We start from the raw sequence: 25,997 nt of genomic DNA, 5'->3' as shown, positions 1-25,997 counted from the left end.
TTACTTCTTCAGTCAATAGTTTGTATCTATCCTGATTATGCTTGTTACCTTAGTGAACTCTGTTTGAAAAACTCCTTGATATAAATGAATTCACTAGTGCTGATCATACCAAAAAAGAGTCACTTCACTAAAATAACTGATACTCCCTGTCCGTTTTGCTAAAATAATTTAATGATGATCTCATCAAGATTCTCCTTCTGTGCCAATGGTCGAGCATCTCTCATCAACAAGAAAAATACAATAATAACACCTCTTGCTTTTCCTAATTAGGAAATTCGACGCGAATTGATTTATCTTTAAAGTCACGTGGTTCTATAAATATACATCATAAATGTATCTTACTATTCAATTTTTGAACTATATATATGTAGCAGTTAAAAATTTTAAGTTAGAAATAGATTGATATTTGATTCAATAAGGTCTAAGCTGTTATACTAAAAAAAAAAAATGAAAAAAATAAAAAAAAAAGTGATGTTATGAGGCCTACTTCCCTACTAGTTTCTTGATATTATTATATACATCATCGGTAGTCAAGTTTGTGTAATTGTGTGCCTTTTGATATCTTTGTTTTTCCTCCTTGAATAATGTGGGGTCATTGAGTAACGTTTTCAAGTGCTTATCAAAACGCTGTTCTTCAATCATCATATTGGTAATAGGGCATTTGATCAATTTCTTGCTTTTCTTACGAGCAGAGTCATCAGTAGAATCATTTTTCCTCTTAAGTCGTGACTCTCCAGCGGCTTTGATCTTCATTCTCTTCTTGTTTTTCTTTTTTTCTTCTTTATCATTCGGTTCAGTACCTGTACTGTTATTCACTTGATCTTGTTCTTGTAATGTATGGAATTCGGAATCATCGAATATCGAAAGTTGACTGTTTGACCCATCAATAGTTGCTATAGCCAATTTCCTGAAGTCGAGCGGTTTTCTCCTCTGTGCATCATCAGGTATTGAGTTTACATTATCTATTATTTTGAATTTCAGCCAATTTATGGCGGAAAATTGTATTTTATGTTCAGTGGCAAGTTTATCTTTCATAGTTTGTATTTTTTTCATATATTCATTATATTCAGCACGCTTATAACAACGACTAAGTATTACTTCTTTCAGGTCTATATGCTTCTTGGATTTGTTGTTTTTATTTTTGGGTAGGTTTATTGCCGGTGGGTAGTAACCAGAGTCTCGGATTAGTGAATACTGTTTAACAAAACTAGTAAAGAGATCATATAAATTATGACTAGGATCTAAAAACTTCAGTAAATCATTTTCACTGTATTTTTTCCGAAGAGCATCAGTATGCTCAGCACCATTAACTACGCAATATAACGCAGTTTTCTGTATAATTTCCAGGTCTCTCCTACTTACATTCCTTGTGTATTTTGAAAATATGTATGAATACGGTTCTGTAGGCTCATTTTCCACAGGTTGATTAGCTTCTTCTACTACTATATCATCGGAGGATTTGACAATTTTAGGTTTATAATTAGCAATGAAATAGTCATAGTATTCATTACCAGTCTTCAAAAACGGGAATTTGTCATCTTTTCGCAACGTATCTTCGAATGATGGTCCCATCTTATAAAGATAATCTATAGTTGTATGGATATCATCCTTAACATTTTTCGGTATTTCCTTCGTTTCCATCTTGTACTGAATCCAATATAGAGAGATGAAAATAAAGACTAATTACGCAATAATTCCTTGACTGTATTTTAAATGGACGTTAATTATGCTTTATGATTATAGCTCTATCCTCTTCATCCCCTCCATTTCCTTTCATATTTGAAGTTTTCCATTATTTTCTTGAATTTTTGAATTTTTAAAGATTTTCATTACTTTTTTCCAACTAGTGAAAATCTAAAAAAAATACATATAACTATCCAAACCAGGCCTATGTGATAAATGAACTATTTCAAAAGAACAGTATTATTAAAATATAAAAACAATTATTTGTTAGCTGAGCTTCATACTTTTTTCTAAGCATTAGTGGTATTGGTTGTTGTAACTTAACATTGAAGAGGATCACATATATACCTTAAAAAGAAAAAAAGAGAACAAGGGTTGAATATAATAATGAATCAGGATGACGCTACGAATTCTATTGGTATGCGGGATTTGCTCCAAGTTCCGTCAATTGTTCGAGATATTGCAATTTTAATGAACGTTACAGATTATGTTAAATTCAGGCAACTTAATAAGGATGTTTATGAGAAAATATTAAATCAGGATTTTGATAATAAACTTTGGATATCTAAATTGGAATGTTTGGAATTAATTAAAGTTACTGAAACGAGTGGGTCTGAAGGTACAGAGGAAGAACCAGAAACGAATGAAGGTACTGAAGAAACGCTCATTTCTCTAGCTAATGAAGAATTAAAAGTTGATAACTTAAATGCAACAAACGTCTTCGACATCATAACAAATTATAAAGAGGGTGAATCAAAGGTAGTTTTTCAGAAGTTTTATTCTATATTTAACAATTTTTGCTCTAAACTTTATCATAATAACTTAGCTCATTTTTTCCCGACCAAATTTGAAAAGGATCCAATATCCCAAGCTAAAATTTTAAGAAATATTTCCAGGTACAATAAAATTAATAAGAGCGATTTTGAATATTATGAGAAAGTAGAACAGAACTTAGTGATTCTTAAGGAAATATTTATTAATTCTGTACTACAAGAGGCAGAAAAAAATTATCAAAACAAAGATTATAAAGCTACTGCGGTATTTATCGATGTGCTCTTACTTTCTGATGAAGAAGTTAATGCCGTTGAATTTTTTAAATCAAAAATTGACCTTACCGTTTTTGAGAACTGGTTACCTGAAAACCTATTTAGCAGAAATGAAAATAATGTGACTAATAATCTTGAAGTATCTGAACAAGGAAATAAGCATGAATTGGAAGATCCCAATGAATTAACCGACCAAGCTAAACAGTTCAATGAAAATTTGTTTATAGAAGCTTTAGAACCGCTTAAAAGCTATCTGAATGAGGTTATTGATATTGTGGATATACTATTTGAGGACAAATACCCAATAATATTGAACGTGATTGAAAGTTTTGTTCAGGAAGTTATTTTGAAACCAATTGATAATTTAATAAAGAGTTATGAAGAAAATATTGTAGAGTACTTTCCAAAGCTATATTCATTGATAAAACAAAAGTTATGTACAGAACTTCACGACTCTAAGAATGGTGGTGTAAGCTTCCATAAAATTGTACTCGAATTTTTCAACATGTATTTAGAAGATAATATCGTTAAATTTCTGAATTTAACACCAATGTTCATTCAAAGTAAACTTCAAAGAGAATTTAGAGAGTATGATGAGAAAGTACGAATCGAAGAATTACAAAAGAATGAAGAGATTTATAACTCACTGAGAGATCAATCCACGATTACCACTGACTTAGGAACCGACAAAAATGATTTCTTAAGTTCATTTACGAAAATCTTCAAGCTCTCTCATGCAGATAATGATAGACAAGCAATGGAAGAGCAATTAAAGCTAGCCTATAATTTGAATACCATCACCAATAACCTGGAAAATATTAAATCTCTAGTCAGCTTAGATTTATGTTATAATGTTGTCCAACAAGTCAAGGAAAGTATAGATGAAATGAGTTGTTTCGCTAATCAGGATTCAGTATCCCATGTGGTGAAGGCAAAATGTCAAGCAGTTTTCAAAATTCTAGTTAATTTATTATGTGATGCTCATGTCAAACCTGCTTTTGAAAAAGGTACCCATCTACTCCAAGAATATGACCCAACCCAATTAGATAAGATTGACCTTAACCTAAAGGGTGTAGATGGCGGAAAAGTCGAGCCCCTTGTGAAATTTACTGAATTGATGAATATATGTGATATTATTTTACAAATGATTTCAATTTTCTATAAGAATGAACTATTAGCGAAAAATATAATAGATAAAAATAGAGACTTTTTGAATGATGTTGTACAGGTTAAAAAAAAATTTGAAACTGTTGTTGATGATTTTGTTGCTGAAGGTCTAAATATTGGTATTAACAAATTGATGGATCGGATTACCTTTGCTTTCAATACCCTTCAGATGCCAGATGACTACAACCCTGACGTTAACTCAGATAACAGAACACTCGAAATCAAACCGACACAATGCGCAATCCAGGTTATAGATTTACTTCATAATCATTGTTTTCTGCTGAATGGAGCAACAGATAAAGGTACAATAGATGTGTATCAACAAGAAATTGGGGAGAGATTTTTCAATGAGGTTGTTAAACATATCAAAGGTAGTCTGATTTCAACAGAAGGTGGAATTACTTTGATCTGCGATCTAAACTATTATTACGATTTCTTTTCCAAGAAGCTAAAACAAAAATCCTTACTGCCACTATATCAAGGTTTAAAAAACATTGGACAACTTTATATCATCTCGGGAAAGGACTCAAAAGAACTTGGAAAGATGATATCTGATTTGGGTAAGTTTCAAGGTTTATTTACACAGGAAGAAATTTATGAATTCGTGCAGCGCCGCAGTGACTGGATCAGAGTTAAAAGGGATGTAGAAAAGGTGATGTATGGTCTTGGTGTTAAAGATTGTGTTATCATGTAGATCTGATAGAAGATATAGGCTGAAGTTCTCGCTCTTAAATAGTGGACACAATAAATAAAACAATATATTCATCATATTATCATATTATCATATTATACGTAGAGAGAAGTCTCCCTTAAAGAAAAATACATGAATGAAGATAGATAGGATCAAGGGAGTCTACCCCGGATTTCTCGAGGAACCAAAAGATTTGAGGTAGAATTTTTCAGATAAATAGTAAAGGTCCATTTTACAATAGGTCAAGATAAATAACTATAACAAAATGGTGAAGCCAGCTCCTTTTCTAATAGGAAGGTATGTTTTTTTTGCTCAATTTATAGCTCACTTTAGAATGTAAATAAGTTTTACTAACAATAACAAAATGAGATGATATTCATGGATTCTGTTGGCCATACTGGAATCTGTTTGCATTAAATTAATATAACTTTGTATATAGAATAGCAGACCCATCTATTGCTTTAGTCTTTGGGCTATTCAGTTTCTATTTGTATGAAAAGAACGTCCAAAGACCTAAAGGTCACACCCTGTACAATCTATTACAAAAAAAATATGCAAGTAAATAAATGTATTGCCCATTATTAATTTTAAAAACTCTTCCATAGTAATTATCATTTTCTGTTTTGTGATATCTGGCTTCTTTTGGCGCTATTGCATATAAAACTGTTGTTCATAGTTGTATAGCCTAAGGTCACGCACATATGCTGATCGACTATTCATCAGGTTTCAAAAATGCTATATGCTCTAAATATCCGTTAATGGTCTGTTGAGGCGATAAAAATCAACTTCCTCTATCCGATAATCCCTGAGCATTTGCAGTTCTGTCTAAAGTGGTGCCACCATAGAACAATTAAATAAAAAAATATTATATTCATAAAAAGAAACATTTTAACTTTTCAGTGATTTTGGTCTTCACAGATTAATAAGCAAATAATGGGAAATGTATGATAGTAAGATAGTAAAGTTATTCAACCCATTTACACCTCACAATAACTTTAAAGTGACGTAGAATGACTTCATCATTTAATTAAGTTAAACTGTGCATAACCAATTTAACAAAAATGTAATGTTTCAGGCGTTGGGGTTTTCAAAATATCCCCAAGGTCATTATGGCTCACAAGAACAGCCGAACACCCCTGGTAGAAAACAGGCAATGGAATATTCATATAATGTAAATCCTTTCACATTAATTTTCTGCAAAGAAAAAATTCGTTTCTTTTTCCCTCGCTGAGATCTCATTTATAAGCCCGATATAATTCGCTGCAGAAAAGAACTTCCCTAATCCCTCTTCACATTTTGTGGGATTTACTGCAGGGTTCCTGTGAGTTTTTGTTGAATAGCAATTTCTTTTCTTTTTGCCGTAAATCTTTTCTTTTGACCTCCAAAAATGTTTTATTCTTTCGTCATGCGGGATTTTTTTGGATTCTTGTTTACTTCGAACTGAGGGGTGCAAAGGCAAGAATATTGGTAATAGAAATTATACATAAAATTTACACCGCTCATATGAACAATTTCGCTATTATGTTATTTCTTATTGTTTGAATCAAATTTTTTCATCATTGTATCACTTTTTAGTCAGATCGCTTGTTACCTGTGCATCCTTCATAATTTATTTCTAACTAGCAGTAAATATAGAAGAAGAAAAAGAAAACATAGAATCAAAAAAGAAAAGAAAATAGGAGATGGAGTGGTTCATAGCGCCACTTGTTGTAATATGATCGCCTTTTAAAATTCTAATGCTCGCAGAGCTATCATTTTCCTTTTAAGGGAGATTAAGAAAATAAGTCTCTACATTTTTAATCTAGTACAGGAGTTAACTTAAATTTAATGATCTTTACTGTCTTATCTACGTGTTATTGTTTTTTGACCGTCAAAAAGGAAATCAATCCCTGTCAATTATCTTAAAACTTGGGTATATTACAGAAATATTAAGTAACTGTGTAATTACATAATATCTTTTAAACTTGTATACTATTATTACATCATTGACATGGTACTGTTGCTGATGAGCAAGATATAATGTTCTTCGTGCATCAATTCATGCATAATAGAACTAATAGAACATCTACAAGCTTTAATATAAAGCGTTGCTTCATTGTAAAATGCTCCTTAGTATCCCTTTAATTGGTTCAATCTAAGAAGTTTATCGGTTGTCAGTGTATGTAATGGTTTTTTTTTTGTTTTTTGTTGTTTTTTTAATACAAATTATGACAAATCTAAAACATATGATAGTAACATCTTAACTCGCAAAAATAATAATTAAAAAAAAAGAATTGTTGCATATGTTACATAATCTATACTTCTTTATTTTTTTTTTTTATAAGATTCTTATTTCTTTCGTTGTTGTTATTTGCTTTTCTTTAATAAAACGTGAAGTAATGTGATTTGCAGTTTTTGACTTGGCAGATAAGTTTAGATCATTTTCATAACCTTTTTTTTTTCTTCTGCGTTATTGTTTTTAGGCTTTTTATGGTTTTGTTTTACAAATATACGAGAATATAATTTTTTTTTTTCATTTCGTTGTTTGAAGAAAAAAAATTTCTTGCTCTTTCATTTACTCCATGATTACTATATTAGGAAATATATCTATATTTTGTTGTTTTGGTTGTTGGTATTTTACAAAAGTAACTTAACCTACTACTTTCCTGCTGAAGAAACTTATTTTTGTTTATTAAATATCACAGAAAACATTGCATTTGTATATTATTGAATGGAAAGAAGAAATGTTACAAATTCGTTGAAGGAAGCATATGAACTTAAAGACGAATTTTTTTGTCATCAGTATTTGAATAATTTTTTTTAACGAATCCTTGAAATTGTTTTCTTTCTTTTTTTCTGTTAGTAATCTTTTCTTTGTAAGCAAGTTCTCGTCGAAGTAAAAACTTTAACAGGGGATCTTCTGGGCTAGCAAAGCTGAAAATTAAAAAGCATTAAAAAAAAAGGAGCGAAAGGCCGTGCATTTATTTTTTCTTTACAACATGCCTTCTATAAAAAATAGGGTCCTGCACGGATCTTTCAGTAGGATCGGAAATAAAACAAACTTATTCCGTCTTATCTTCAAAAATATATATGTGGCGTGGTGTTAGAAGGAAAGAATAAAACGATGCTAATAGAATGAGAAATGAAAGTGAGATGTTACGATAAGAAAGTAGGAAAAAAAAAGCCACGTACATAGGTTCTGATAAAAAATTCTAAGCATCGGGGCTTTCGCAGCCATGGTGATGAGAAACTGATTATCAAAACTAATTCATCATTACTTTGTGTATATTCCTTAATACTACGAATATTCTTCTCAAATAAAATTTAAAAAAAAAATGGAGATGCAAATATCAAGAAGTATATTGATAGAATTAGTTGAGACAATGTCACTAAATTAATTTTTGTTATTTTTTTTTATATTATAAATACTGAGAGTAAATATATTGAGGTACAAGAAATTTTCGGGGCACCTTTTCTTCTGAGAATAGGCGAAGAACAGTTAAAAGAAAGTGACTGGATCAGCACAGTAAATCAGGTTTTTTTCTTTTAATGGTATTTTTTTTTTTTGATTGTTTTTTTTTTTTTTTATTCTTACAATGATTCTAGATATGGCTGTATCTTTTCTTGACAAGTATTTTGGAGTTCAGTCTGTATAGGAATTTCTTAGCATTATTATATCTTGATCTCTCTTTTCATTTTGACGTTCTTTTCTTGTTTTGTTTCTTTTGATCTGTTTATTTTCTTTTTGATTTATTTTTTTTTTCTATTTCTTTTCTACTGGGGCCGGCTCTTTTTTTTCATATATTTTATTTATTTATTACTAGATTTAGACAGTCTAGCCAAAAATCCCTTAATGGACTAATTACACTATGTTAACATGTGAATCTTTTTTTTTTGTTTGGCAACCCAGAATATACTGCGGGAGGAGAAACATTTCCCACGCAACAAATGCTGACTTTCAGTTGTACGCGTTCTTGGTTTCAGAAGTTAATAAAAAGAATTTCTTTCTCTTCTGGATGCTTCTGCTACCAAGAAAACGTCGTGAGGCGGAAACATGGAAAATACATTACTGGGAGGCACAGAATTGTAAGGAAGTTCCGAAGAAAATCGATTTTTTTATTTATTCTAGCAAAGAAAATCTAATCCCTTTTACCCTTTGCCTCCTCCACCGGCTCTACTGTACTGTTTTCTATTTTTTTCATCTTTGTCTCCCCTCCTCCATTTCACTCTAGGTTCAGTATATACTTTCCGTGGGATTTCTCTACGTAGTTTCTTTAACGAAAAATTAGAAATAACAAGACAAGAGAAGAAGATGAAAAAAAAAAAAAAAGAAATAGAACAGGACCCTGAAAAATAATATGTGATTTCTAAAAACCCCGGAGAAAGCAAGAATTAAAAAAAAAAAAAAATATCAAGGGCAAGCCCTGGATTTTCAAATTAGCATTGGTAATAAGGGAGAAAGGAGGTAGAAAATTGTGAGATAGAACTTGCGTACGGGCCAAAATGAAAAGGTCTCAGGACGCGGTAACATTATTATCTTCTATAAAAAGAAATGTGTCTTCGTTCTTACTCACCGAATCTTCTTCTTTTTTTTTAGATAATTTTTTCGAAGGTTCTTTTTCGTTCTTCAAGGTTTCTATGGAATCTTCTCAGTTGTTTTCCTATAGAATTCTAAGGGTCTAGAGAGCTGGAATTTTTCTTTTTTTTATTATTATTATTTCTTATGGTTAAGATAAAATAGAATATTACACAATTTTTTTTACCACTTGTTCATGGCGTGGGACCATAGAAAATGCCTTAACGACTACGGACAAAAGAATAATAACCTATTGGTTCTAAAGAGAAAAGCCTACAAAGTATGCTCATATGAGAGAGTAAACTTCTAAAAATTAAAAACATTAAAATAATTTAAAGAAGAAAAAGTTGTTTTTTTTTGTCTTTTTTAATTCCGTGCTACAGTTGTATCTGGCTTGGCTGTGCATGTATTTTTGCTTCCTTCCATTTCGCTGTTTCGTAGTGGGCGGATCCGGGCTGGCTTTTGAAAGCGTTAATAGATTTTTTTTTTGGTTTTTTTTGTACTCCTCCAGAAAGATTTGCCCTTAACGTTCATGTAGAAAATACTAGTAATTTCGGCACACTTTATATTTTTCTTTCTCTCTCTCTATCTCCCCCAGAAGAATAGATTTTTCTGACTTTAAGTTATTTTATTTCATTCATATCTCTATATCAAAAAAAAAAAAAGAAATTTTTTAATATTGAAGGGGAGAAAGAGAAAAAAAAAAAAGGAAGAGAGAAAGAAGAAACAAAAGAAAAAAGTCGCTTTGATGTTTAAGTTAACGGATCTTAGGTATATTGAGGAGTGAGAAAGATTATGATATAAGAGAGTCGATTTTCGAGACAAAAAAAAAAATATAAAATAGAATATTCAACACCTAAAAAACCTCTACTATATAGTTATTCTTACCCCAGCAAAAGGGGTCTTAACATAAGCTCCACAAATTACAGTCTACTTAATTGTTTTTTATCATTATTATTATTATTATTTTCATTCTATAATAATTTTTTTATTCTTTCCCCTAAAAAATAAAAATTTTGAAAAATACTTTAATACAAACTTTTATCCAATATTCTATCAAATTTGTACTAAACATTGTTTCTATTTTTAGGGATTATCTAAAGCACTTTAGAAAGAAAAAAATAATATTTACTATAATAAAAAAAACTATTAACAATAAAATAGAAGAGAAGGTCAATTATAATAAAGAACAGCTAATTAGCGGGGCAACACATATCATTGATTCTCGACTAAAAGTAATTTCAATAATTATTAGAAATAATTTGAAGAGTTTTTTTTTTCTTAAAAAATAATTTTGAAAAAAAAAAAAATCATATATTTAAAAATAAAAATAATTATAAAAATTAAAAAAATTATTGAAAGATCAAAAAAGGGAATCTATAAGCAAAATCAACCTCGAACTAAGAAAGGAAAAATAAAATTAATAACCAAAGTATTTCATACTCTTACGAAATAAGATAAGAGTGCTAAAAAAAAAAATATTATAAATTATATTATTAACCTTTCCTTGAGAACAATAAATTTACACAGAAATTATCCATTCACTTCATCATATCCAAGTTATTACTAATATATTAACCATCTATTAACTTTTTTTATACCACTTTCCTTTTCGAATATACCCACAATAAATCAAAAATTATTATTATTATTATTTTAGACTTTATTAAGGAGAAAAAAATAAGAGAATTTTATTCATTTTAGTTCTTCCTACATTCTTGTTCGTTTGTTTTTTTTTTCTTGTTTAATACCATATCAATTAGCGTGGAAGAAATTTCAAGAATAACTGGCAACAAGTTGATATCATTATAACATCACCCTGTGACTATAAACTCCTGTGGTTACTATCAGTCTAGAAGACTATTCATTTCGGTTATTTCTTTATTTTGTCACTATTAATTTTCCGTTTTTCTATATTTGATCCTATTAATTGTTATCGTACCCTACCAAAAACAATTGTCTGTTATATTCTTTAATAATCAAATTTAAATTGATTAATATTTCTTTTAGTTCAGGATTATTCCTTTTTTTTGCAAAGCAGTAAAAAAGAATTACAACTTATTAATATTGATCGTTTATGTTGCAGATACAATTAACCTTATCTCTCGGAAAACATACTATTTCCTAAGTTACTCTAATTTTTACTCACTGTTCAATACCTTTAATTTTTTAACGAGCATTAGCAGCATTGATATTCTAAAATCTATATTGTATCCCACTTTAGATAATTTGGTATTATTGAGAAAGAGACCATTGAGATTACTATTTCTCATCATAGAAGAATAAAGGAACTATCTTAGAATAATTACCGGATATTAGAACCAATTAAAAAAAATTCTAAAAGAAAATGGATAAAAAGAAGAGTCACAATATGACCCCAAAACTGTTTGTGCTTTCACCAGACATGCATACAAATCAGCTTGTCGCGAGATCTCAAAGACTTTCTAGAGCTTGTGATTTCTGCAAGAAAAGGAAAACGAAATGTGAAGGTGGAAATCCATGTTATAATTGTAAAAAAGCAGGAATGGAATGTATTTATCGTCAGATCGCATCTGGTGATACAACTGTTGAATCATTATTTGGGGATAAAGGTAGTTCATCATCGAGAAATAGAAGAAAGCAAAATAATATCCTTGCAGTGAAATATAAGAAAGGATCACCATCGATTAATCCTAAAAACGCAATTACAACTTCGATTAATAAAATCATCAATACAGATTCAGATAATTCACCAAATGTATATGATACTAAAATAGAATCACAAAATCAACCGATAGAGTCATCGCGCAGCAGTACTAGTTTCAATGATAATGTGGGATTGAGAACACCGAGTGATATTTACAAAGATATTTCAGAAGCCATTTTTTCCTCTAATAATTTGGATAAGATCTTAAGGACGCCATCATTTGAAAAAGAGCGCTTTATAAATATGATTTCATCTCATATCTCTAATGGTGTGTTTAATATTAATTCAGTCTTGAACTCATACATACCCAGCAGAATAAGAATTCAGTTACCACCAAAGGATATTGCAACAAAATTAGTAATGAAAACATGGGATTGTGTTTGTATTTTGTTTCGGTTTTATCATAGGCCCACGATTATGAATATTCTTGAATCGTTTTATGAAACTGAAAATAATCCAAATAACACATATTCTAACGAACAATTAAAGGTGCGGCCACTAATATACTCTGTATTGGCTGTTGGTGCACTGTTTTGTAAACAAGACGTTAATGAGAAAGATGTGTCGACAAGGACATTTTATGATGATGAAGGCCAAAAATTTTTCCAGGAGGCAAAGAAACTTTTGAATTTACTTGATGTCAAAGATCTTTATTCAATTCAAGCTCTATTTATGATGACAATGTTTCTTCAGTGCACTGCAGATATCAAAACATGTTACTCTTATGTTGGAATATCTATGAGATCTCTTGTAAAAGAAGGATATCATCGTAAGTCGTCATTGTCTGGTGAGAACGCAATCAAAGACGAATCAAAAAAGAGACTATTTTGGAGTATATTCAAAGTTGATTTGTATCTTAATTCTATCATGGGCATTCCTTTCGAATTGTCAGAAAAAGATGTGGACCAAGAATTTCCTTTGGATTTGGACGATGAGTGTATAACGGAGAACGGGATTCTACCATCAAATATTCAACTTGGAATAAGTAGTGCCGGCGCTAATAACGAACATACTAAATTAGTTCTGATTATGTCCCATATAAGCAAAAAAATGAGGGAATTGAACAGACATCGCTATGATTTATCATTTGTGGAACAAGAAGTCAGGAAACTGGAGACATCATTAAATGATTGGTATGTAAAATTACCTATCATACTGAAACCTGAAACTCCTGTTACTGTAGTCGATAAAAAAACTGAGAGAAGTTTCATAGCTAAAAAATTATTATATCTCGATTACCTTTTAGCAAAATTATCATTGTATAAACCATTTGCTCATTATATTATCATGCCGCCGACTCAGTTTCCTTTTATGAGTTTTCATTTTTCAACAGCCAAAAAATGTTTTGAGATTGCTTATGAAATAATCGTACTCTCAAAAAATATGTTGACGGAGAATCTTTTAAGTGGAAGCTACTGGTTTTCGATGCATACAATATTTTATAGTGTTTCATGTTTGGAGTTTTACTCTTACCAATTTCACAGGGGATTGATTCAGGAAAATATCTTGAGTTTTGATTTCGAAGAAACATCTAGACTAGGGATGATGATATTGCTGAAGTTAAAAGAAGGCTCAAAGGCTAGCGAGAAGACTTTTAATGTACTTAAAGCTTTGTTCGGTGACTTGAATAGGAGAACTTCCGATGCTTCAATTCAGATCTTACAAAGTGTCAAAGCTGCACACGCATCTAATAATATGAAAGCCCCATTAATAGTTTCTCACCCTGTTAATGTTCCATATGATCGACATGGGTATCTTAAAACTCCAGCTCTGCCTAATTATCAAAACATTGCAATATATCATAACCACAACCAACAGGGAGGACCAGCTTCCCATCAAAGGCCTCACTTGGGGGCATCTCAGAGCAGTTTCAGTAGCTATGAGAGCTCCATTGGAATGAATCAAGCTATTAACTATAACAATAGGACTCACGAGCCATCACCAGTACCAATGGCTTCCGTTCCACCGCCTTCTCATGAACCGATAACTGTATCAAGGAATGGTTCACAAGAGGACTTCGCTATGTTGCACTCCTACCCTCAGAATATTGAACCTGAAGAATACTTTAATAAGTTTCTGGACGATTTTAAAGATGATAGTGTAGGCCCTAATATTGATATTAGGTCACTTCTGTCATCACCTCAGCATAGATAAACGGAATAACTGTAAATACGTTTTTTAAAAAAAACTTGTGGATAAAAGCTACCGGTAATATAGGTTTTTGCCTTCTACTTTTAAGCTATTGGTAATGGCTTATCTTTGACAAAATACAATTAAAAATATGATTATAAAAAGAAAGAGAAAGGTATAACAAAAAAAAATTATGATTCGAGCAATAATGTTCTAATTTTTTTATTGTTATTATTTATTTGGGTTATCAATGGTATGATTCTCACCTTTGTATTTCTTTTCTTTTTAATTTTTTTTTTTAATTTTTGTTGTCTTTGATATTCTTTTTCCCCATGTTTTCCTTTGCATATCCTCTCGGGGATCCATTTATCTCAATATTTCTATTTTTTATTTGTCACAGACATTGTGTTATATTAGCCTTTCACTTCTTTATAATGTAATATTAAAATTTGCATTTCTTCAATTAATTTAATTTATTTAATTTATTTAAATTTAGCATTTTTTTTTAAAATTAAGCTGAATTGGTCTGAAGTCATAACAGACGAACTGTATTTGTGCTAAAAAAAAGTTTTGATGCTAGAGAATGCCCTTTTCTGATCTTGATGTTCTATATTTCAACGGTTTAAGGGTATTCTGCTTGGTTAAAACAATGGTTCAATTGTGTTTTTAGCTTGCATTGTTGTTGTCTTTTATTATCTTGATTTGTGTGTCTTATTTAGTTGACTTCGAATTAAAACTCAAGGAATCAGAGGACGTAGGAAGTAATTGAGCTACTAAATAAATATTGACATATTTAGATTAATTACGAAGATTTGAGATTAGAAGACTTCGTGTTAGTTGTTTCTGCAGAGGTGAATTAGTTTTAGTGGGATAAGTCGACATACCTTTTCATATTATAACTATCAGGTTGACATTGAACTAATTAGTAACGTTTGTCTTTGTTGCTGTTTTCTATTTTTAGATAAATGGCTAAGTTAATTGAAATAATCAAGACCTCAGAGTCGAAGAATAGCTCGTTATTTAACTGGGTTTTAACGAATTTTGAGTATCTTGTAGAACTAGAGAACAAGAACAAACCCAATCTTAACGATGATAATATATTGCAAGTTCAAAACGTATATGATGAATTAACGGAATTCATCTCTTACTGTACAGTTTTGGAAGACACTGAAGTAGTCGAATCGCATGTCATAGGTCTCAATATTTCCCAACTGTTAATACTGTCACTCAGATTACTTCAAAATGAAAAACCAGGATCAATATTTGATACAGCTGAATTGATGACCAAGATTTTAAGTGATGAAGTTGTTTTTGGCCAAGGTGATGATAAAGATAAAAAGAAGAAAGCTTCCAACAAAAAGGTACCGCTATTTACACCAGCTAAGGACTTCGCAGTTATCATACTGACACAGTTGTATGAGACTTTTCCAGCAGAATTATCATCGTTGGTGGCTTTGGCTACCAATATAGCGTTGAAATCTGTTAAAAAGTCGATAGAGAAATCAAAGTATAACCACGCCACATATATGACCTCATTGATGCAACTTCTGAATAGAATTATAAGATATGCTGATCCTAAGGATATTGAATCACAAACTTATACAAAGATAACGAAACTTTCCAAAGGCATATTTGAAACAATGGCCACAGAGAATAAGGAATTCCCTATTGATTTTATCTCCGCTCTTATAGATGTCTGGTATATCCATTTTACGCAAGATAGTTACATTAAGGAGCATAGGAACTCACTACTAGAGGACCTCGATAATAAGTTCTGCTCATCTTTAATAGGTATTTATGCATTTTCTAATGACAGGACAAGGTTAACTATAGCGCGGACTATTGCTGAGATCATATTTTCTTATCATACTTCCAAAAAATTGGTAGATTTTGATAATGTTCTAGATTTTTATGTCGATATTTTCTGTAACTCGAATTCTAGAGATGTTAAATCAGGCTGTTTTGAATCCCTAATACACTTTATAGGGTTGAATGTTTCTATCAATAAAGAGTTTCTGGCTGAAACTAACTATCTTTATATTATCATAAGAATCTCTGCATTATTTAGAGATAGTAAAATTAAAGAAAAACATATGGACTCGCTATCTAGGTATTTGCGATATTTTGTGTATATGCATAATCTCTTATTACCTAGAATTAGTGAATCCGCTAAATGTCAAATGCTTATGGATTTGATGGGCGTCAAGGATTCTGAATCAATAAAAAGTCCTGATATGAGGGGTAATCTATTAAGCGATTCTGGTAATGAACAATGGTGCACTATTGTCCAATTACAATTTGCAACAATGCTATTTGATGAAATCTCGTCAGTATTTGCAACTGATGAATCGATAGCTGTAAAAGTTCGTGATAAATTAGAACATCTCATTACTAGCGAAATATTTGCTATAAGAGTTTATGCCTCTGAAACATTTGTGACATTCCTAAAACACTTTCCCTCATTCCTCAGTAGAATCATTGAAAATAACCTAGTTGCACTAAGTAAAGATTTTGAAAGTAAGGAGAAGTTTAACTTTGCAAGAAATCATGGTAGAGCCTATCTCACAGCTCACTTGATAAAAATTTGCCATACTGATTTTGTACCTTATGAATTGATCATGCGTTTGACAGTATTTGCTACATCTTATATTAAAAACCACACAACATCTACACATGGTGATGTATATTACAAAGGGTTAGTCTGCTGGATTATCATGACAGGTTTGATGAACTACAATGACTCTCAGTATATATCTATGCAGAAATCCCAGCTGTTTTTATTTTGGAAGGTTCTATTAACTCATCTGTTTACATATAATTCTGAAGATGAGTTGTACAAAAATTTGGAAACCAGAAATCATGCAATAGCATGTTTATTAGCATATATGGAGAATGCAAGATTAGAAAACGATGATGCCAAACAAGTATCTTACCTTTTAACTAAATGTTCGAATTTTAATCATTCTGTCACTGTGAAATCAAAAAATATTGATAATGCTCTTATTCAGAATGAAAATAGAATTCTCCAAGCTTATCTAAAACTAAAAGATTATGTTAAGAACGACTTTAATAGCTCATTATTGATACTAATCTTGAAGAACTTCTCTGATGTTAATCTATATGCTAATAAATCCAAATCATTTATTGGGGCGGTAAAGAAGCTAGGTGGTAAAAAGTCTGATAGTAAAGATGATGATAAAGATCCTGTAATTGATAATAGTGTATCCTCGCTTTTAAGACAAAGCGATCCTTTTGCTTATGGTCTTTCTAGTAACATCATCGATGTGTATTCTGGTAAGCATCCAGTAGTAAAGAAATCAAATGCTGGTATTGACTGTATTGATTATTGGTATCGTGAATTTGAAATGGAAGTTGGAAGAGCAGTTTCACCCATGTTGTTATTTGACTCATTGTTTAGTTTGTATGACCATTATTCCATCTCTGATAGAAATGTGGTGAGGGTTACAACTTCTCTGATTGACACCTCTATGTTATTATTTTCTACAGTTTTTCCCTACCTAAACAGCAAAATTCAATATTCTGTTATTGAATCACTGAATTTGTCGATGTTTTCCAAAATGACGGTACCAATGAGAAGTGTAGCAGTTTCTGCAAACGTATCAAATGCACTATTTCATACTTTAAATCACATTCACGACAATAATATAGTTTTAGACAACGAGGTCGGCCAGTTATTAATGGAATCCATCAGGAAAATAGAGTTCCACAACGACGCATATATCACTCCGCTTAAGTCTGAGTGCATTGGATTATTAATTGCTGCAATTTGTCGCGGATATGATGATGATGCACAAATTCACACATTTTTGAATGACCAAACTTCAAAAATGATTAAGAACATAGCTGAGATAGAGGAACCTTATTTAAGAATTTTTGAGGTTTTATGTCTGGCTTATACATACAAATATACATTGCAACCTTCATTGTTTGAAACTGTATTCGATGTTGTGAAAACTTTAGTACGTGACCCTCATCCCGTTGTTCATTATTGGGCGTTGAGAGCACTAAATATCCTGTTAGAGAAACATAATCAAATAGATCAGAAACTTGCTTCTGTGGTTATCCAACTAATTGGTGAAGTAGTTGTTTTGCCAAAATATGGGAAATATGGGTCTTCAATTGTATCTACAAATTATTTTTCTGAATTTAACAGCCAGAATGTCGTTGCTGAAATTGTGAGCACTGTAGCTGAGATATTAGGTCCTAATTTATCGGAGCTCGGTCAATCTGATATATTAACCTTCAGGAATATTACTACTTCCATGCTACTAACAAATGATATTATTTGTCAACATATGGCAATGACCATTTATGAGAATATCTGCACTTTTAAGGTACAGAATATTCTAAATGATTCGATCTTTATCACAACCGCCTATAAGACTATTAATGATGCCTTTATTCTAGGTTTGGGTTCGAACATATTTAATTCAAATTTTACAGTGAATATCGAGTTGATACGTAACTCGTCAAGCACTTCACTCTCACTAAGATATTTTGAAATATTAACACAATTATTCCGTCTTCAAAAGCAAAGTGTATTTGCAGAGATGATGGAAACTACAAGCTGGAGAATGCTTTATATTTATCCTAATTCGCGGGCTGTTGTCCGCTACTTTAAGGAATGGTTATTAAACTCTATATCGACTGATGGAAAATGGTTAGAGAAGTTGATAAATATATTTGGAATATCGAGAGAGGAATTATTCAAGTCATATTTCATCCAACTTGAAAAGCTTTTGATACAAAGTGAGACGAAAATTATAAAAGCAACTGCAGATGACGATACATTTGTTCAAGATAAGAACGTTGATATATCACATAAAACAACTATCGTTGAAGATCAATTGTCGTGGCGAAGTCGTAAGGTTATTGTAGAAATGATAATTCAAGTATGTCTTGAAGGGGCCAGATCAGATCGTCTGTTTGATTTAGTGAAAGTTAAAATACCGAACCTAATCAGATTGGCACACCAAGTTTCTTCAATCAACTGTAGTGAAATGAAAATGTGTGGCTTGGATGTCATAAAATTGTTGTTGAGGAAATATTCCTCTGTAAAGGATACTGAGACATCTCAGAATTATATTATGAGCATACAGGAAGCTCAGATAACTGGAGCTTTGATGCCTGCCTTCAATTGGATTAGTACACCGGAGGTTATAAGGATGGCAATTGAAGTCGCTGGTGATTTGCTAACTTCGGAGGTAATTCCTCTTGACAGCTTAACACGTATATCTAAATTATTGGTAGCTCTGCTAACTTTTTTCACAGAGTCCAAATCGAGCTTAAAAATTGTTAACCTTGATTCCATGACCCAAAAAGCTAAAAGAAAGGTTGAGTTGGGAATTTTGAATGCGTGGGCCGACATTATCAAAACTGCTGTGCAAAGAGAGGATAAAGAGCTGCTGGAATTCTCGAAAACATACTGGGATGTTCTCGTTCCACTCTGGATTGTTTCACTGAGGGAATACATTATGACTAAATATGAAGACGAAAAGAATAGGAACCCTGTAAAAGATACTACAACAGGTACTGATATAACTCAAACGAAAAGATCACTATACGAACCTGTTTGGTTGAATTTTGTTCAGGGCCTTTCTTGTATCTTGGAGTATGATATTAATATCGTTTTAAAATCATTAGATAATGATGAACTTGAAAGTTTCAGCTATATTTTAATATCTCAATGCTTTGAGGATGTTGTTAGGAATATGGACAATTCTTTAATCAAAATGGAAGTTCTAAATGTTCTGAGCAGTATACTGAAGTGTCCATTGCCAATGGAGGTTCTTTTCGAAGAAGAAATTAACTTTGAGGTAGTCGAAATTTTGAATAGGTTGGTTACCACAGGAAGCATTCAGGAAAAGAGTATTCTTTTGGATATTCTGGACAGCTTAGTAAAAATATACACTAAACATAGAAAAAGTCATGAAGCATTCCTGATGGGCATTGATAAGTTATACGAACTTCTGAGGCTAGTTATGTCCATCATATCTGATATAATTCCATTTGTCAAACACACTGTTTTTGATGATTCCCTAAACCAAAACAGGCCATCTGAATTGGAGCTGGGCTTATTAAGAAGTTCATTTAAAAGTTTAGAGAATAATATTCTCACTTTCGATAGCTTATTTAAGATGGATTTACACTCTTGTCTGCTGTTCATAATCGGAAGAATATATCAATCTAGCATTAGAAATCAACTAGTTCCAACTGTTCTACCCTTACTAAAGGCCATCACTAAAGATATCTCAACAACGCCAGAAAATAAACTGTTGTCGATATTTTATAAATCTGTGAAGGATTATCTGAAAGTTACTGAGAGTTCTGATATAACATTGGCTACAAATGTTCTATTGGTGACAAGTGGTTTTGAAGATCTTACTGAAGAGGATATCACATTTGTTTGTAATAATATTTTGTTACATTTGGGTGATAAATCGACATATAAATTGGCTATCCATGGGATAAAAAGCATCATTTCAGAAAGTACTAGGAGTATCATATGTAAACAATTGTTGAGAATTCTCATTCCGAAAATGTTTGAACTACTAAAAGATAGTGAACTGTCTGATGAGCAATCAGTATTTATTGTGGGTCTTGTGATTAAATACACTAAGTCCTTCAAAGCCTCCAAAGATGGAAACTCAGAAATGGAAAATTCAGGGGCAAGCACTGAAAAGGAAGAGCAATCAAGTAAAAGTACTACTCCTATGCTCTTGTCGATGCTTTTCATAGTAGCATATATTCAGAAAAATGAATGTCACTCGGAAAATGCTATGGGATATGTAGAGGAATTGATGAATTTCGATTCAGAAGGATTTAAAGGTGTAGTTTCAAATCTAGACAACTCACAAAAAACTATTCTGACTGATTTGATGGCCAAATCAGCTTCAGGTAACAGTGGTAATGAAAAAGTAAAAACTTTTAATCTAAAAACGTTCAATGAATGAAACCACGATTGTATGCTAATGCATGCTTGCTATGGGCCAATTTTGTTTAAATCTAAAAACAATTTTAACAATCCATCATTTTAGAGAAGGATACCCAATAATATATATATCATAAAGACCAATCAAAAATATGGTAATATCTTATATATCATTTTCAATCTTTCGATAGCCGGATTACATAGCCGAATTACTTAGTAGCCCATTCGCGGAATAATATTGATGCCTGTAAATCAAATTTTGTAAGTAAGTTTTCTTTTTTTTTTTTCAAATTCAGAATATCGAGAATTTTGCGATGAGCTTGATTTAATATTTGGTAAAGGTTATATTGCTAGAATGCTATGAGATAAAAAATGGGGGGTATCTGAATTTTTACCACCTGCTATTTATCAGCTTGATAGTTAGTGACAGGAAAAGGCTAAAAAATAATCTAACTTAACTCAATTACTAAAAATGTTTGCTAGACAGGTATTGACCGGTGTAACCGGATTTGCTGCAGGTTCAGGACTTGTGTATTTGTACTTACAGAAGAAAAAGGAGAATACGGCTTTGGTACCTTCATCATCTCTTCAACCTCTACCGATTGGTCTACCTAAGGGAGTTAAAGCTAGTGATTTTTTTAAATATGGGTTTCCAGGGCCGGTACATGATTTAGAAGACAGAGGAGCATTTGTTAGTTGTTATAACAGACAAACTAGAAATCCATACTGGGTGGTTGAGCATATGACTCCTGAGTCTCTTTCTACAAGAGCAGCTGATCGTAAGAATTCTATATTTACTGAAGATGAAGTGATTCCCGAGATGTTTAGGAGTAAATTAGCTGATTATTTCAGATCTGGGTATGATAGAGGCCATCAAGTCCCAGCTGCTGATGTGAAATTCTCTCAATCTGCTATGGATAATACGTTTTACTTGACTAATATAAGTCCTCAAGTTGGTGAAGGCTTCAATAGGGATTATTGGGCTCATCTAGAATACTTCTGTAGAGGCCTTACTAAAAAGTATAACAGTGTTAGGGTTGTTACGGGCCCATTATACTTACCTAAATGGGATCCAGCTGAAAAGAAATATAAGGTAAGCTATGAAGTTATTGGTAATCCCCCAAATGTTGCCGTTCCTACGCATTTTTTTAAATTAATTATTGCTGAAGGCCCTAAAAATGACTCTAAAAATGATAACCTAGCAGTTGCAACCTTTGTTTTGCCAAATGAAAGAATTCCAAATGAGACAAAACTTTTGGACTTTGAAGTGCCACTGAATGCTTTAGAGCGTAGTTCGGGGCTAGAATTTTTAAAGAACGTGCCAACCAATAAGCAGCGTAGGCTTTGTGAAGAAGTAAATTGTCAAATTGTAGTAAGAGATTTTAGCAATGCAAACAATCGTTTTAAAAAGGATAAACCCTCATTGCCAACAAAAAAATAATACAAATCGCTAATATACTTGTAAATAGTTTTATTGGATAGTAATATTAAGGCTTTCTAGTTAGATATAATCGTCAGAATTTAAATGATATTATATAGTGAAGTATTAAACTTATATTAAATAAGTATATGCAATTGAATGTTTAATTTTTATTAACAGAAATTCTATCAGTTGTTACTTTTTTTATACAAGATAATCTGCTAGTTTTTCATTACAGTGTTCTTCGTCCAGTTTTAACAGATTAATAGTTTTTTGAGTTAAATCATCAGGTATGTTTGAATTTAAGGATAAGTTCCAATCAATTACCAGTTCTGGCCATGATAACCCCCATCGTAACATTTCGTAACAAACCCATTGGAATATATTTTTATTATTATTTTCGTAAGCTACAGTTCCGATTAACTTGAGTATTCTATATCTATTTCTTTCAGATATTCTTAACATAACTTTCTCAGGGTTGGCAGCTAAAAATGGATTAGTAGAAATAGGTATTTTCGAACTACCAATTTCAGTTGATTTCAAATAAATATGCTTTGAGAAATTCAATAGATGTTCCGATTTTTCTACTTTTTGCATTGGATTTAGTATCTTTTTTAAATAGATGTAGCCTATGGAATCCCATATTTCATGTTCAAAGGCTTGGTCAAATTTATGAGCATCGTCAAGACATTTTGTGATTATTCTTTGAGTATTAATAGACATACCAGCTTTATTACTGTCTTCTAAGAGTCTATCTATTAGAATACTTACGGCAGACAAATATTGACCTCCCTTTAAAGAATCACAGTAACTAATTGCCTTCTTCAGACTAGAAATGGATAAGTCGTCTAATAAATAATTCAGTACAGCTTCACAGTTAATCGGTAATAGTGATGATTGTAGTTCAGTTATCTTTTTAATAGTTTTATCAATTCCTTCGGAATCCTTAAACTTAAGATACATTTCTAGAATAGATGTCTGACATTCTAGTGATAGCCATATTGAATTAAAATGTAGTGGATCAAGATTAACTTCGATCTGATTCATAAGGTTTTGAACTGAGTTGATGTCGCCCTTTTTTACAGTGGTGTTTATGATTTCAGCGAGCAGATATTTATTTTTACAAAAGAATGCAGGTTTGCAATCTTTAACTATTTCTAAACCGATAGCACCATACTTTTCTGATCTCAAACATGTTTGTAATACTCTCGATATAAGTTTCGGATCGACTTCAGAAATATTATTCCTTAACTTTCTTAGCTTTAACCAGTTTAGTACTACTACTGGGGTTAGATTTTGCTCGTAACCAAACAATATTATTTTTTCTAACATCTTCGTTATAGAGAGTGTATTGTCTAAAGGATATGTCTTCTGATCCATCATTCGGTGGCATAGCTGTAGGCCCAATCCTGGTGGGTTAGTATTTAAACCTAGTTGAAATAACGCTATTATTGTGTTCGGTTCCAATCTGAGAGATATATTTTTAATTTTTAATAAGTTGTCGAGGGAGATTAATTCCTTTATACATCCAAAATGAATCCTAGAGTCGCATTTTGGCAACAATATCATTAATCTTTTAATAATAGATGTATCAACTAGTTCATTAGGATGTAATTTATAGTATGTATTGATTAATTCAAAGGCAATTAAAATGTCTCTTGTTTTGATTGAATCGTTAACGCAATACTTGAGAACATCGGCTGGAACTTTCAACTTTATGCCTCCTCCTTCCAACTCTTGGATTAATCTTGAGCATAGGTTGAGGTCCCTATGGCTATTATATATCAACTCTCTGCGGTAGAATCCAGACAGAAGCGGCGATTTTCCTTTGAACTTATTTACTATACCACTAAAATACGGAATATTTTTTTCATTTAGAAGTGGAGTTCTCAGGGATGTAGCCATATTTGGATAAAGTTTCCAGTAATTGACCAAGACAGAGTGATTCAGCTTATCAAGGGAGTTCCTTTTGTTAATATGATCATTTATTTTGACTGAGAGCCTCTTGAAGTTGGTTTGATTAGACACAAATCGTCGATGGTAGCGAATATTCGTCTTCCACATTTATAACTATATAGGTTGAAGCCCCTCAAAATTCTGATTTCTTGTGAATATATCTTAACTATGGTTACTTCTATTAGTTAATTACTATAATAAAAAGTAGATATATTCACTTTTGTTAAGGTTTTTTCTTTAACTATGGTACTCGCTAATTTTTTGTATCCAATTTCTTACTTGAAACATAAAGGAATATTAATTAAGTCAGTTATATAGTATTTATAGTATTTATTTAATGATATGCTAATGGTTATTGCTAGAAGATAGAGTAATGGTCAAGAATAAATGAAGGAAATACAAGTAAAAAGAATGTTATATCACCTTCGAGAATTTTTTAGTATATTTGGTTCATGGTCAAATCTTTATTCCCGCATTGGGAACAATGTTTTCTTGCCAAGGCCTTCATTCCACATACATAACAGTAGTTGGCAGAACAACATGATGACCTGTAAGGGTTAACGGGGAATCCGTTGCATTCGGGACATGTTCTTTCATCCACCATATGAGCTTTATTGTTTTTCACCTTCCTGGTGCTGTCCCATATGAGTGAGTTTGAGTTGAGTAAAGTTGTGTTAAAGACTTCCAATAGAGCATTCCATAGAAGTTGTCTATTTTGATACTCAAGACCTGCGTATACTGTATCCTCATAAAATGAAGAAGGCGAAAGGAGGTCAACTGATGATACGACTCCTAATAATCTATTTGTCAACGAAAGATACTTGGTGTTACCATCTGAGAGAAGAAACCTCAAGAATGTAGTCAGATCAAGTACTCCATATAGTGTTGATAGCCACCTATACACCTTCATAGATCTCTCCGAGACATTATTAGAATTAAAGTAAAGGTTTGATAATTTCCGTTGCAGGTATTGCAGAAGGATGCTGGATATGAAAAGCGTTCTTCTTCGACAGAGGTATAGAACACCACTTAGCCGTGACCCATATGTACTGGTTGATACTGTTCCTGTAGCCCGTGTACCACACAAAAACACCAGACTTCGCACTAAAAACTGCCATTCTTCTTGATGACTACTTAATTGTAGCTGTTTTTGGAATCTACTCCATACAATGTTATCCAATTCTTGATCTAACACCACAGAATCTAACTGAGCCACACGAGACATTAAAGAAGTATTGTTATTGGGGGAAGTAGGGAAAAGATAAGTAATTAATAAGCAATTAAGGTATATGAAAAAGCAGATTATTATTTTTTTTATTATAATGTTTTATTATTATTGTGATTTTTTTTTCTGTTTTTATTCTGTTTTTTTTTTTTTGTTCCCTTTTATAGTTCAATAGCAAGAAAGGTCAATATAGCAATATTGCATTTCTATATTTTTCTCTTCGAAATATAATTAAACATTAATTAATCACTGATTCATTAGTTTCTTAATAATCAAATCCCATTCCCATTGTGCTTTGCGATTCAAGGAAACAAGTGTGTATTTTATTACCCGGAATATTGAAAGTCCTTGATGGAGGTCCGATACGGTGTTAAATTATTAATTCCGAAGCAATTTATTTTTATCTTCACTTCATCGGGGATTCGAACGGGCGAGTTTTTGCTTACCTCTTTTTTTTTTCAGAAGCACTGAAAGATGTATCATGTG

The 25,997-nt window shown here is 31.7% G+C and overlaps 7 protein-coding genes across 7 annotated transcripts; 4 read left to right on the top strand and 3 right to left on the bottom strand.

Moving 5' to 3' along the window:
- Positions 1–483: 483 nt before the first annotated feature.
- PRP21 (Prp21p) lies at positions 484–1,641 on the bottom strand (the record flags this gene model as incomplete). The annotated part of the gene is made up of 1 exon (XM_071051069.1): positions 484–1,641. One exon carries the CDS (start codon positions 1,639–1,641, stop codon positions 484–486), a length of 1,158 nt encoding a protein of 385 aa, XP_070907765.1.
- Positions 1,642–2,070: 429 nt separating this feature from the next.
- On the top strand, positions 2,071–4,590 carry RCY1 (Rcy1p; the record flags this gene model as incomplete). Its single annotated transcript, XM_071051068.1, has 1 exon — positions 2,071–4,590. The coding sequence occupies one exon, from the start codon at positions 2,071–2,073 to the stop codon at positions 4,588–4,590; it is 2,520 nt and encodes an 839-aa protein (XP_070907764.1).
- A 6,899-nt stretch (positions 4,591–11,489) lies between these two features.
- On the top strand, positions 11,490–13,982 carry RNJ42_00901 (uncharacterized protein; the record flags this gene model as incomplete). Its single annotated transcript, XM_071051067.1, has 1 exon — positions 11,490–13,982. The coding sequence occupies one exon, from the start codon at positions 11,490–11,492 to the stop codon at positions 13,980–13,982; it is 2,493 nt and encodes an 830-aa protein (XP_070907763.1).
- Positions 13,983–14,923: 941 nt separating this feature from the next.
- Positions 14,924–20,932, top strand: LAA1 (AP-1 complex accessory protein LAA1; the record flags this gene model as incomplete). The annotated part of the gene is made up of 1 exon (XM_071051066.1): positions 14,924–20,932. The coding sequence occupies one exon, from the start codon at positions 14,924–14,926 to the stop codon at positions 20,930–20,932; it is 6,009 nt and encodes a 2,002-aa protein (XP_070907762.1).
- A 450-nt stretch (positions 20,933–21,382) lies between these two features.
- On the top strand, positions 21,383–22,351 carry NUC1 (ribonuclease; the record flags this gene model as incomplete). The annotated part of the gene is made up of 1 exon (XM_071051065.1): positions 21,383–22,351. The coding sequence occupies one exon, from the start codon at positions 21,383–21,385 to the stop codon at positions 22,349–22,351; it is 969 nt and encodes a 322-aa protein (XP_070907761.1).
- A 183-nt stretch (positions 22,352–22,534) lies between these two features.
- On the bottom strand, positions 22,535–24,394 carry CBP1 (Cbp1p; the record flags this gene model as incomplete). The annotated part of the gene is made up of 1 exon (XM_071051064.1): positions 22,535–24,394. The coding sequence occupies one exon, from the start codon at positions 24,392–24,394 to the stop codon at positions 22,535–22,537; it is 1,860 nt and encodes a 619-aa protein (XP_070907760.1).
- Positions 24,395–24,722: 328 nt separating this feature from the next.
- Positions 24,723–25,511, bottom strand: PEX2 (ubiquitin-protein ligase peroxin 2; the record flags this gene model as incomplete). Its single annotated transcript, XM_071051063.1, has 1 exon — positions 24,723–25,511. The coding sequence occupies one exon, from the start codon at positions 25,509–25,511 to the stop codon at positions 24,723–24,725; it is 789 nt and encodes a 262-aa protein (XP_070907759.1).
- Positions 25,512–25,997: the final 486 nt, after the last annotated feature.

This window comes from Nakaseomyces bracarensis, assembly GCF_045282275.1.
Source record: "Nakaseomyces bracarensis strain CBM3 chromosome Unknown Scaff5_0, whole genome shotgun sequence".
NCBI lineage: Eukaryota > Fungi > Ascomycota > Saccharomycetes > Saccharomycetales > Saccharomycetaceae > Nakaseomyces > Nakaseomyces bracarensis.
This window is presented reverse-complemented; position numbering and strand designations above follow the sequence as displayed.